The 12,941-nt window shown below is 42.9% G+C and overlaps 1 protein-coding gene across 4 annotated transcripts in view; it reads left to right on the top strand.

Moving 5' to 3' along the window:
- SIN3A (SIN3 transcription regulator family member A) overlaps positions 1–12,941 on the top strand; it is a 50,863-nt gene that overhangs the window by 17,464 nt on the left and 20,458 nt on the right. For 2 of the 4 annotated variants that reach the window (XM_021694064.1, XM_044918401.1), the window contains exons 10-15: positions 117–327; positions 633–749; positions 3,064–3,302; positions 5,010–5,193; positions 6,157–6,730; positions 9,414–9,583. In XM_021694064.1, the coding sequence (XP_021549739.1) occupies positions 117–327; positions 633–749; positions 3,064–3,302; positions 5,010–5,193; positions 6,157–6,730; positions 9,414–9,583 (1,495 nt within the window). The remainder of the gene's footprint in view (positions 1–116; positions 328–632; positions 750–3,063; positions 3,303–5,009; positions 5,194–6,156; positions 6,731–9,413; positions 9,584–12,941) is intronic. The other 2 variants (XM_021694065.1, XM_021694066.1) reach the window with 2 other exon arrangements.

Here is a 12,941-nt window from a genome sequence, read left to right as displayed (position 1 = left end):
TTGGAATTTGTCCCTGGTAGCAGAGTTCTGACCCAACACCAAATAGTAGTAGCCATACCTCAGGATAACTGCATCGTGCTTCTAATTGCTCACCAGTTTTTGGTTTGATTCTTTAGGAAATTCCCTGAATTGTTTAATTGGTTTAAAAACTTTCTGGGCTATAAGGAGTCTGTACATCTGGAAACCTTTCCAAAGGAACGAGCCACAGAGGGCATTGCCATGGAGATAGATTATGCCTCTTGTAAACGGTTGGGCTCTAGCTATCGAGCCCTACCAAAGAGTTACCAGCAGCCCAAGTGTACAGGACGGACTCCTCTCTGTAAAGAGGTAAGGCCTTCCCTAGAAAGGATCAGCCCTCAATCTTCTCCTTTCTCCAGAAGGGAGTGACACCAGCGATTGAGAATTTATGTGAATGAGGAAGTCAAGTCCCTTCTTTGTCTTTTCTCAGAAGAAAATGTTTTATACTACTATCCAGAACCTTTCCCATCTTTGCAAACTTGCTAAAGGTGAAAGCTGTAATGTTAGTCATTTCTCCCATCCCCTAGAGTTATGTCTGTCTTTTTACTGAGAATGCTTAATTACCAGAAAGCTTTGTTACACTTTAGCTTCAGTTTCTCTTCTTTTACCCAAAGGTTTTAAATGATACTTGGGTTTCCTTCCCTTCCTGGTCTGAGGACTCCACCTTTGTTAGTTCCAAGAAAACCCAGTATGAAGAACACATCTATCGTTGTGAAGATGAACGCTTTGAGGTACAAGCTCCTGTATCATTTGGAGGTTGTGGAAATGGGAGGCACTACATGCTAAGACATCTTAAATATCTGTCTGTGAGGCTTGGCTTTTTAAGACCAAAGAGCCAAAGTCTCATGTTCTTCACTAGTAAATGCTTATTGTCCTATTTACAATGCTTTCCGAGTTCATCAAATATATCAGTAATATTTTAGGGCAAGTGTGACCTATCTAGGCCACCTTAACCCTTTTGAAGTTATCCATTGATGGCTGAATAATAATCCCTTGAATTTTTAACAACATTTTAAAGTTTATTGTGTTTTACAGGGTATACAAAACATATATCTTATATCTTAAGGCTGACTGGGCTCTCTCAAAGAGGTTTAAAGTGTGTATTGTCATTCTTAGCAGGTATCTTGACATGGTTAGCAAACCAGCTCTCCTGTGAGAACTGGAATTCTTCTCTCCTATATCTGTTATTTATTTGGCTCCTTGTGAAAGAAAGTGAAATTAGGGCTTTATTTTAAAGTAGTTGGGAAGGGAAGAGCTGGAGTAAATAAGTGAGCTGGGAGAGCCTCTGTACCAAGAGTAGGAGCACTGATAGTGGGCTCAGAATCCCCAGTGTGTTAAAACATCTAGCTCACTGATATCATCAACAAAAAGGGAATGTTCAATGTGTCTGAAGAGGTAAAATGATGTGTATCCTATTTAATGTATTTATTGTATAAAAGTGACTGGCCCTGCTTATTCATATGATGGGAGAGATCTTGCTCTTTTTTAAATCCATGCTGATTTAGCTCTGCCAGCCATTCCCCCTTCACACTTGATTCAGCTGTTTCTGGCATGTCTTGAATGAAGAGCCACATGTTGTGGCAGTCACTGGCAGGTGACTGGCCCCAGTGTTCATGAGGAGTTTCAACCATTTGCACAAAACAAAGTCATGAGAGATGCTAACTTCCATCGAAAGTTTTATCAGGCTGAAGAAAGCATTTCCTTGTTACCTACGTTTAGTAAGGTTAGATGAGGAGTAAGAAAGCAGAGATTGGCATCTTTTTCTGACAGGATGTTCCTATTCTCAATTGGTATGCCTATAAAAGGCAACATCCGCATTTCCCATCTGTGATTACAGGTATGAGGATGAAGGTGTGTGTGCATGTGCTTAGGATTGAGGTGATGGGCTAGTTTGAAGGAGCATTCCTTTATACCTCAGGATAGGTTAGTGATCCTGCAGTGTGGACAACCCCCAAATTTCAGTGGCTTGAAAAAACAGATTTATTTCTTGATCATGCTATATATGCATTGATGTTTAGTGGGGGATCCTGCTCATCAGAATTATTTTAGGACACTTTTTTTTTTTTTTTTTAAGATTTATTTGCTTGAGAGAGTACGCGTGCACACACATGTGCCGGAGCAGGGGAGGGGCAGAGAGAGCCGGTGGGGGGCAGATCTCAAGCAGACTCCATGCTGAGCACTGAGCCCCCATGAGGGGCTCAGTCTCAGGACCCTGAGATCCTGACCCGAGCCGAAACCATGAGTTGAAAGCTCAACCGACTGCCACACTGGGAACACTTCCATAGACATTTGGTCACGGGACCCTGAGACTTCTTGTTTACTTCGTTTTCTGTTTCTCATATGGAGAATCTTGTGTGAAGCCTAGGACAAGAGTTACTCAAAGGTTGCTAGTTATATCCTTAACCAGATCTGGGTAGGCCCTTGCCAGAAAGAAAGTGCCAGGAGTTCTGTTAGAATTTAAATGATTACTCACAGACAAGACATTGAAGTCCTTAAGGAATGATAGTCGCTGCCCTTACTATTACTGGATGTAGAACAAGGCTATTAAACATTTAAATATTTCAAGTTACCCTGAAAAACCTTACACATAAGACTGATTTATCATCATTTATCATCTTTTGGGGATTGTTGTGTGTTTTGTTTCATTTTATCATTTGTAACAGGTTTTAGCAATCCAGGAAAGTTCAGGGGAAAGTGTCAGTAAGGTTGCCTCCTGTGAGGTCCCTGTGGTCTGGGGTCAGTAGTTCTAAGCAAAGCACACTGGTGTTGTTAGAAGTAACAACTACCACTTACCTGTCTTTTATTGGATGTTATGTGCCGGGCCTTGCACTAAACCCTTTATTTGGATTATATCGTCTAATCTAGAAAACAGCCTACAAGAGTAGGTGATGTTATCCCTGTTTTATTGATAAGGATATAGAATTTTGTATGGCTACTATGGCAGAGCTAGGATTCAAATCCAAGGAATTTGGCTCCCTACTTCATACTTTTGACCGCTCTTCTATTCTGGTTTGGGTTCTGAGCACACTTTGTCTTTTGAATTAGCTTGATGTAGTTTTAGAGACCAATCTGGCAACGATCCGGGTTCTGGAAGCAATACAGAAGAAGCTTTCTCGCTTGTCTGCTGAGGAACAAGCCAAATTTCGCTTGGACAACACCCTTGGGGGCACGTCGGAAGTTATTCATCGAAAAGCACTCCAGAGGATATATGCTGATAAAGCAGCTGACATCATTGATGGTCTGAGAAAGAACCCTTCCATTGCCGTCCCAATTGTCCTTAAAAGGTAACTGACTGAATGTGCCCTTTGTGCTTTAGTGTGCTTCATGACAGATTCAGTGTCCCATTAACTAAGTCCCTCATTTTCAACCTGGTTACTATCCCACGAGACCTCCATTTTGCCCCAACACTGGTTGTTGGAAATTAGGTGCAGCATGGGATAATGGAGCTTCTTGATGGGGTTCTGTGTAATCAGCAGTAGAGAACAAACCTTGAAAGTCCACAGTGGAGTGCTCTGTGTGTTTAAGGGAATATTTTAAAATATAGAAGAGAACAAAGTAGAACACAACCACCCACATTCCTGCCACTCAATACTAACCATTGTTAACATCTTTGTTTTTTAATAAGGAAAACACTCTTTTTTGTCTTTGTAAAATTGATGTTTATTTAAAAAGGCTAGCTTGCCATTTTTACCAAGAACGTCTTTCTTTTTCCTCCTGACAAGCCTTCAGCCTGAGGTGTAGAGGGGCTGTTGTACCCACCCAAGACCAGGCATCAAGGAGGCCAGAGCTACAGCTGAGCGCCAGGCTCCTTCAAGTCCATGGCACTTTGCTGTGAAGCCCAGCTAACAGCTGGGTCCTCTCTCAGTATCCCCTGCAGTGGTGGTGTGAAGGAACTCTTGTCTGCTGCACAGCTCATGGATGCCCGGCTTTTCTTGTTCCTCCCTAGTCATTCGCTCAAGAGCTGGCACAGGCTGTCCCTCTTCTTGCCATGCTGGCAGCATTTAACTTTTGGCTTTGAGATGTAGGATACTCTTCAGTTCTAGTGCTTGATTTTACTCTCCTCGATCGGCTGTGCCATCAGAAATTCCCAAACTGTGTGTGCAAAGGAGCATTACTGTGCGAGTTCTCTGCTCTCAGACTTCTGCATTTACATTAGCGTAGTAAATGTTCTTAGAAGTCCTGCAGCAAAGAGATGTGCTTTTTTTAGCTGGTCAAGGAAGTGAACCCCCTTTTCAAGGGTATTCTGTGGAATGCTGTTGAGAAATAACTATTCTAGGTAAGATTTCTGACTTTGGGACAAATTACCTCTCCAAAATAAGTCCTGGTTGAGTAATTTCCTCATGTAACAAGAGTTCAAGCCTGGATTGAATAACAGTATAACAATTTGAATAACAGTATCCCAAGTTGCCAATAATTTTGACCTATTGTATCTTTTGACATGTGAAATAAAGTAAGTCTGACATATTTCTCACTTCTAAACCCTGAGAGAGGGGCGCCTGGGTGGTTGGTGAAGCATCTGCCTTCGGCTCAGGTCATGATCCCAAGACATGGGTCCTGGGTTCGAGCCCCACATTGTGCTCCCTGCTCAGTGGAGAGTCTGCTTCTCCCTCTGCCTCTGCCCCTCCCCGTCTCCCTGCTGGTGCTTTGTCTCTCACTCACTCTCTCTCTCAGATAGATAGATAGATAGATAGATAGATAGATAGATCTATCTTATTATTACTGGATGTGGAACTAGGCTATTAAACATTCAAATATTTCTATCTATCTATCTATCTATCTATCTATCTATCTTTTAAAAAATAAAATAAAAAACCCTTAGAGAGTAGGTGCTGTTATCCCTATTTTCCCGATAAGGAAACCGTCTCATATGGCAGAGCCAGGATTCAAACCCAAGGAGTTTAACTCCCTCCCTTAAAATTCCCACATCTGAATTCCCCTGTCTTTTTGTTTTTACTTCCCCCCCCCCCCCCCCCCCCCCCCCCCCCCCCCAGGTTGAAGATGAAAGAGGAAGAATGGCGAGAAGCTCAGAGAGGCTTTAACAAGGTGTGGAGAGAGCAAAATGAGAAATACTACCTGAAGTCTCTGGACCACCAGGGCATCAACTTTAAACAGAATGACACCAAGGTCCTGAGGTCAAAGAGCTTACTCAACGAGATTGAGAGTATCTATGATGAGGTGAGCTGGAGGTTTTTATATTTGTGAGAGGACCCCAGGCTTTATGTTCAGCGCTGCTTTGATTCCTGGAAATCATCTTTGGTATATGAAAGCAAGACCTTCTGAGACATGTTGATTCTTGCTTCAAAACTGCCATAGACTTCTATTCCTGATTCTGCCATTTTAAATCTAAGCCTCACCTTTATTCCTGAGCTGCTTTACTGGTTTCCCAGTTTACCATCCTGGCTTTGTCTGTGCCTGCTGCCTCCCTCTTCCACTTGTCTTTCCATCTGTTTCCCTCAAAACGGTACCTCGTCTTCATTCACATAGCCCCTCTCAACTTCCCGCAACTGAAACACTTATCATTAATCCCCAGACACTTTCTAATCCATGTTTATTCGGCATACTTACCAGGAGTGTATATAGTACTGGAAGGCAGGATACAGTGATGATTAAGAAATTGATCCTGTTCTCTTGGGGCTCACAGTCATGGGGAGTGGATAGAGACATAAATACAGTATGATTGAGAATTCCTAAAAGTTATATGATCTTGAATTTTTAAAAGCGTTTTATCATGAAAATGTCAAACATAGACGGAAGGGGTGAGAGTGGTAAAATGAGCTCTTACATAAACTTAAATAAGCATCCCTGTTTTGCCAGTTTTGTTAGATCTGTCACCTTCCACACACACCCCCCCCCTCAGATTGGAGACCTCAAGTCCTAGACCTCATGTGGTATCCTCCATATCCATAAATACTAATACAGAATTTTGAAAGATGGTCCCAGTTTTGTCCCATTGTCCCCAGTAGGTCTTCACAGTCTAGAAGATACCAGTATGTTGGTGTCAGACCATACCTCCTGCATTATCTATTTCTGTTTCTGCAAGTTGTGGGTTGGAAGACAGTACTGCTAGCGCGGTCTCGTAGGTCTTTTTGTTGTTGCTGGACACATGTCACATAATACTTTGCGTCTCTCTCCTGTTAGAGGCAAGAGCAGGCTACAGAAGACAATGCCGGTGTACCTGTTGGCCCACACCTCTCACTTGCCTACGAAGACAAACAGATCCTGGAAGATGCCGCTGCTTTGATTATCCACCACGTGAAAAGGCAGACTGGCATTCAGAAGGAGGACAAGTATAAAATCAAGCAAATCATGCATCATTTCATTCCAGATCTGCTCTTTGCTCAGAGAGGTGATCTCTCAGATGTGGAGGAAGAGGAGGAAGAAGAGATGGATGTAGATGAAGCCACAGGGGCAGCTAAGAAGCACAATGGTGTTGGGGGCAGTCCCCCTAAGTCCAAGCTACTGTTTAGTAACACAGCAGCTCAGAAGTTAAGAGGGATGGATGAAGTATACAACCTCTTCTATGTTAATAACAACTGGTATATCTTTATGCGACTGCACCAGATTCTCTGCTTGCGGCTGCTGCGGATTTGTTCCCAAGCTGAACGGCAAATTGAAGAAGAAAACCGAGAGAGAGAGTGGGAACGGGAAGTGCTGGGCATAAAACGAGACAAGAGCGACAGCCCTGCCATCCAGCTACGTCTCAAAGAACCTAGTGAGTGCTTAGACTGTTGGTGTCTGGACGATGTGAGGGGTTGGGGGGCCTCAGAGCCGAATTAGACTCAAGACTGCTTTCTTTTATGCATAGAGCACAGGCAGGCAGGCCTTAGAGCCTGACCAGGGTTCAGATCCTAGCTCTGGAATTGACTGGTTGTGTGACCTTACTTCAGCTCCCAAACCTGTGTACCTATGAAATGGAGGTGCTCCTTAATTCTTTGTGGGGTTGTTGGGACGATTGGGGAAAGTATGCAAAGCACCCTGTGCGGTGCTAGGATCATGGACATTCAGTGGCTGCTGCTGTGGACACCTGGGTAGTGGGTATCAGTTGCCATCAGTTTCCCAAATGGCAGATCTCTGAGGTATTGCAGAGTGTGTTAAAGGACAGGGTGGGACTAAAATGTCACAGTCCATTCTGCTCCACGACGGAACACAAATTCCTAGTTGTTCATGCCTAAGACAGATGCGAATTTTCTCAGATATGTTTGGGCAGGACTTCTTAGCCAGTGAGGTTCATGGTTCATTCCTTAATAAATAGAAATAGTTTATGGAAAGGAGATTGGAAGTCGAGAGATGGTGTGAGACAGCAGACCTCAGAACAGAAATGAAGATAGAGAACACAGGAAAACGAAAATAAATGTGGGCTGAGGAAGCCACCTGTGCTTTAAGTAATTCTCTGTTACGGCTTCTAGAGAACTGTTCCGTTCATAAGTTAGGTTTTTGAGCTGTGAACCAAAAACTTTTTCGTGGAGCCTTTCTTCTGTGCCCGTGAAGAAATAGCCGATCTGTGGAGTGAATTATCTTTAAAAAAAAATTTCTAAACTGTTGCTGATGTAAGAAGCCCATGTGTGACCCTAACTCTCTATCTGTTGAAGAGCTAATGACACTGGATATTAATGTTAAAAGCCTTTATCTCGATAATCCTAGCTTGAGAGAGACAACTTTTGGATCTCAGAGCGGTGATTCCATCTGCTTGGGTAGAAATGAGAGAGCAAATGGTCTAATCCTGGCTTGATCACTGACGTAACCTGGTTTGAGGCTTACGTTGTTGGGTCTTGAGCGGTAACGCCAAGTCTCACACTGATCATAACTCGTGGGCACAAGTCTGACTTGGGCTCCTAGCGTTATTCTGGCGTAAGACCATCTGCCTAGCAGTAGCACAGCCCATGCCTGTGCTGTGGGTCTGAACAAGGTGATATTCTGTGGTGAAAGTTAAGCCAGTTGCTTTTAAACTGTATTCTCTGTTTTGCATGTCTTTGATGAGCCCATCACACTTCAGATAAACGGAGATGGACTTAGCTTTTGCTCCTCAGTCTGTTTTCTCTTGTATAGACTTTACAAACGGGTAACCAGATGTCAGGGACAAAAGAGTTCTTGTAATTTTTTTTTTTTTCAGTTTAGTGAACTTTTTATCAAGTTGCAACATACATATAGAAAAATATACAAATCCAAATTGTGTAGCTCAGTGAATTTTTACGAAGTGAGCACACCTGTGTAACCAGCACCTGGATCAAGGAGCATATAACCTCTAGTTCCATCCACGTCGGTATTATGCTAAGTGAAATAAGTCAACCAAAGAAAGACAGTTATCATATGATCTCACTGATATGTGGAATTCGAGAAACAAGGCAGAGGATCATAGGGAAAGGGAGGGAAAAATGAAACAAGACGAAACCAGAGAGGGAGACAAACCATAAGAGACTCTTAATCTCAGGAAACAAACTGAGGGTTGCTGGAATGGAGACGGGTGGGAGGGATGAGGTGGCTGGGTGATGGACATTGGGGAGGGTATGTGCTATGGTGAGCGCTGTGAATTGTGTAAGACTGATGAATCACAGACCTGTACCCCTGAAACAAGTATGTTAATTTAAAAAAAGAAACCGTATAACCAATACCCCAGTGACCCCCTCATGCCACCGTCTTGATTGCCAGCACTGGATATCAGTAAATAGGTCTTACGTAAGTTAAAGGCAGAGTCCTTTCATGCTTCCTTTTGCACTCTGCTAGTTGCCAAATGAATGTCTCTGTAACAACTGAAAAGATTCTAGCTGCTGGTTGAAGTGATTCATGTGCAGGAAGTACAGATCATTTAATGCAATTTGTGAAGTACAACGTTGGGAATCCATTTTTAAACAGAAGGACTTTGACAAATGCAGATTACTTCATTATTCATAGGGGATTTAATTTGCACTCCTATTTTTCTGTTCCTGAGAAGTTTCCCAGGGCTCGAGTGTGGTGCTGTCTGCCTTTTCTCATCTGCACTTTATGCTTCATTGAAATAGCTTTATGAGCAAGTGACCCATGTGAGGAATGCTCTCTGCAGGCTGGGAGGGCAGGTTCCTCTCTCAGCAGGAGAGCCAACAACTTTTTGAAGAAACTTCTTCCCTGGGATATTCTGCTCTCCTGTCAGGCAGCTCTAGTGTAATGGAAGTGTCTTTCTGGCATGGACAGAGTGTTAGAGCCCCCGTTAAAGTTGCAGGGTCACTGTCCCCTGATAGCACTGGCCATTGTAGCCACCTGTCAGATGTCACCTCTGGCTACGGCTGATTGAGTGCGTATGTTTGAATACCTAGGGTTCTTTCATCAGAGGCTCTTTAGGCCAACTGTGGGGTTTCGCCCTGCCCTCTCTCCTGACCTTTTCGTAGCAAGGTAAGGCCTCACCTCTCCCATCTCTCCCACAGTGGATGTTGACGTAGAAGATTATTACCCAGCTTTCCTGGATATGGTGCGGAGCCTGCTGGATGGCAACATAGACTCGTCGCAGTACGAAGATTCACTAAGAGAGATGTTCACCATTCACGCCTACATTGCCTTCACCATGGACAAACTAATCCAGAGCATTGTCAGACAGGTGAGGGCACAGTGGAGGCTAGGTTTGGTGAGGGAAGAAGTCCTTACCTAAAGATGGATGAGGCAAAGAGAAAAGGCAAGATTTCTGTTGGAGAAAAAAGGGCAGTTTGCTCATAGAGTGATGTTTATGGACGTATGGCTGTCTAGAGGAAAGGGGGGAGGTTAACATGATGTCGGATCTTTCATGTTAACAAAGTGGGAGTACTTCAGCCGCTAAATGGACTCCTTTGCTCTGCTCGGTATGCCCTCACAGTTGAGTGAGCCTACTGCCGACCCAATGTCTTGCCCCTTTCTCATTGCCTACCTATAGAGCGAGCATTGGTACTGGCCCCGCTCTTATCTAATGGCCCAGTGGGGAGCTTTCAGTGGGTAACGCTTCCACTTCTGTGTTGGTGATTCTGTGTATTGTCCTCATTTAATATTTGAAGTTCCTTTTGCGGGAATGGTTTCATACAACATCTTCTATAATACTATGTCTACCTCCCTATCTGAGGTTCTGCTTGACTTAGATTTGTAGTTGGTTTTGTGATTTGTTCCTGTGGCACCTCAGGAGTTTGTAAGTATGTTCTTTACAGCAATGATAATTTATAGCAAAAAGGTTTCCGCTTTTGCCTTGAGTTCTGAATTTCTGAAGGGATCAGAATGTCTTGTTGGTCGTCACTTTCTTTAAAGTGAAAACTTGGGGCCCCTGGGTGGCTCAGTTGGTTAGGCGACTGCCTTCAGCTCAGGTCATGATACTGGAATCCCGGGATCGAGTCCCACATAAGGCTTCCTGCTCTTCGAGGGGAGTCTGCTTCTCCCTCTGACCCTCCCCTCTCTCATGCTCTCTCTCTCTCTCTCTCTCATGCTCTCTCTCTCTCAAATAAATAAAAACCTTTAAAAAAATAATAAAGTGAAAACTTGACAAAGAAAATTCTAGAGTCCTCACTGCCACTATGGGGAATAAAAGCTTGTTGCTCAGTGTTTTCTTGGAGTAAAATATGGAATTCTTTGCAAAGTACCCAGGCTTTTCCCTTGATTTCGGAAGGATGCATGGCTCTGCACCCTTTTACAGGATCTCCTCAGAGTCAAGGAAGAACACTTCACATAACTGAATCTTGGCATCTTCATGAAGGTTGTCAGGTATTCAGTTTTTTCCTGGAAATCGAAGAAGTTAAGAGGCCTTCCTAATTGAAATCATTATATGGGTACAAACATAAACATATGTAAAATTAAATATATGTAAACTAGAAACTCCAGTTATCATTTGCTTCTGCTTCTAAGTGTGCTGCTGCTACAGCTAGAAGTAAAGTCTTACACACTGCCAGCCCAGCACCTTTAAACATCCAGTAGAATTAACTTGTATAAACCCGGGGTTGGTTTTTGAAGCTATATATAATTGTCCACTTATTAGAAGCACCTGGTTATGATTTTGAGTCAGTAATACATAATGTCTAATCTTTTTAAGAAACAGGTTTTGTCCAGAAACCCAAATACAGTGGGGTTTTTTTTTTTAAGATTTCGTTTGAGACACAAACACACACACACACACGAGAGACAGAGGGAGAGAATCTCAAGCAGACTCCACACTGAGCACAGAGCGCAGAGCCTAACGTGGGGCTCAATCCCTCAACTGTGCAATCACAATCTGAGCCAAAATCAAGAGTCAGATGCTTAACCAACTGAGCCACCCAGGCGCCCCCAAATCCAGTGTTTTTAAAACCTATGTTCATGCTTCTCATCTTACTCCTCAATTGGAGGCATATCTTCTCTCATTCTCCTCATCCTGTTTGATATTCTCCCAGAGTTCATTGCTGACTGGAGGTAGAACATATATTTCAAGGTCAAGCCATACATTTACCTTTTTCAGAGTACAGTTGATGCTTTAACAACAGGGCTTTGAACTGTGCTGGTCCACTTACACATGGATTCTTTACAATAAATACAGCATAGCACTGTAAATGCATTTTCTCTTCCTTATGATTTTCTTAATATTTTCTAGGTTTATTGTAAAAATATGGTATATAATACATATACAAAATATTTGTTCATTGACTGTTTATGTTATCAGTAAGGCTTATCGGTCACTAGTAGACTATGACTAGTTAGGTTTTGGGGGAGTCAAAAGTTACATGCAGATTTTCGGCTTTGTGGAGGGTTATTGCCCCTACCCCTCACATTGTTCAAGGATCAGATGTAATTTAATAGGGATTTGTCTTAACACAATAGGCGGTCTCACAGATATCTAGTACAGAACTCAGAAAATGGCCAATGTAGGGATTGGACTGGGAAGTTTTGGGTTTTTTTTTCTCTCTCCTGCATGCCTTCTTTCTGGAAATCTGCTTCATTCTCATGCTCCTCTCTGCAGATGGACATTTGGCCATGTACTCAAGCCTTCTCCAGCCCCCTGGGACTTTGGCTTGCCATGGCAGTGCCTCTGGCCCCAGCATTGCTTGACCTTTCCATCTAGATGCTCGTCTGTCTACCAAACACATTCATTATGTCATTTTAAATTAGCAGGAGAGAGAATCTGAGCAGCCTAGCTTGGGAGCGTGAGCTGTCCAGTTGTCCCTGATTTTTTTTTTTTTTTTTTAAGATTTTATTTATTTATTTGACAGAGAGCACAAGTAGGCAGAGAGGCATGCAGAGGGAGAGGAAGAAGCAGGCTCCCTGCTGAGCAGGGAGCCCGACGTGGGGCTCAGTCCCAGGACCCTGGGATCATGACCTGAGCCGAAGACAGCCGCTTAACCAACTGAGCCACCTAGGCGCCTCAAGTTGTCCCTGATTTTATAGGGCTGCCCTTTTCAAAGACTCTAGGAGGGACCAGATATCCAAGAAGAGGGTGTGGATGGGGAGTCAGTGACATGGTCTGTTTCATCAAGACTGTCTTAACCAGAAGTGTCCACGTGATAGAGACCATGCTTTAGATACACTTTTTTTTACACTGCCTTTTTTCCCCCCCCTTGAACACTGTATCTTAAGCTTCTCCCTATGTTACCAGGTTATCGTAGGCATTATTTTAATGGCCACGTTAGAACCCATTGTCTGGACTAATTATAATTTAACCATCTCCAGTTGCTGGCCTTTCTACCACTGTCAGATCAGTCACCCTTCTGACCTTGCACTGTGTCCATTTATCTACAAATACACATACTTGTCATTTAAGACTTTTTTAAGTTAAAAATAAGTAGTTGTCATAGTTACTAGCACTTCAAAAAGGGTGTATCTTCCTAAAAATAGAATGGCTTAGTGGTTTTTGAGAATTTTAAAGTAAAATAGACAAATTGATACTGCAGTTAACATTTTGCTTTTTTCTTGTGTATGTTTTTCACATTCTCTGGCATTTTTTATGAGTAAAGTTTCATTTGAGGGAATTTTTA

Source organism: Neomonachus schauinslandi, chromosome 9 (assembly GCF_002201575.2).
Source record: "Neomonachus schauinslandi chromosome 9, ASM220157v2, whole genome shotgun sequence".
NCBI lineage: Eukaryota > Metazoa > Chordata > Mammalia > Carnivora > Phocidae > Neomonachus > Neomonachus schauinslandi.
The sequence above is the reverse complement of the archived record's forward strand: the minus strand, read 5'-3'. Positions and strand labels throughout refer to the sequence as shown.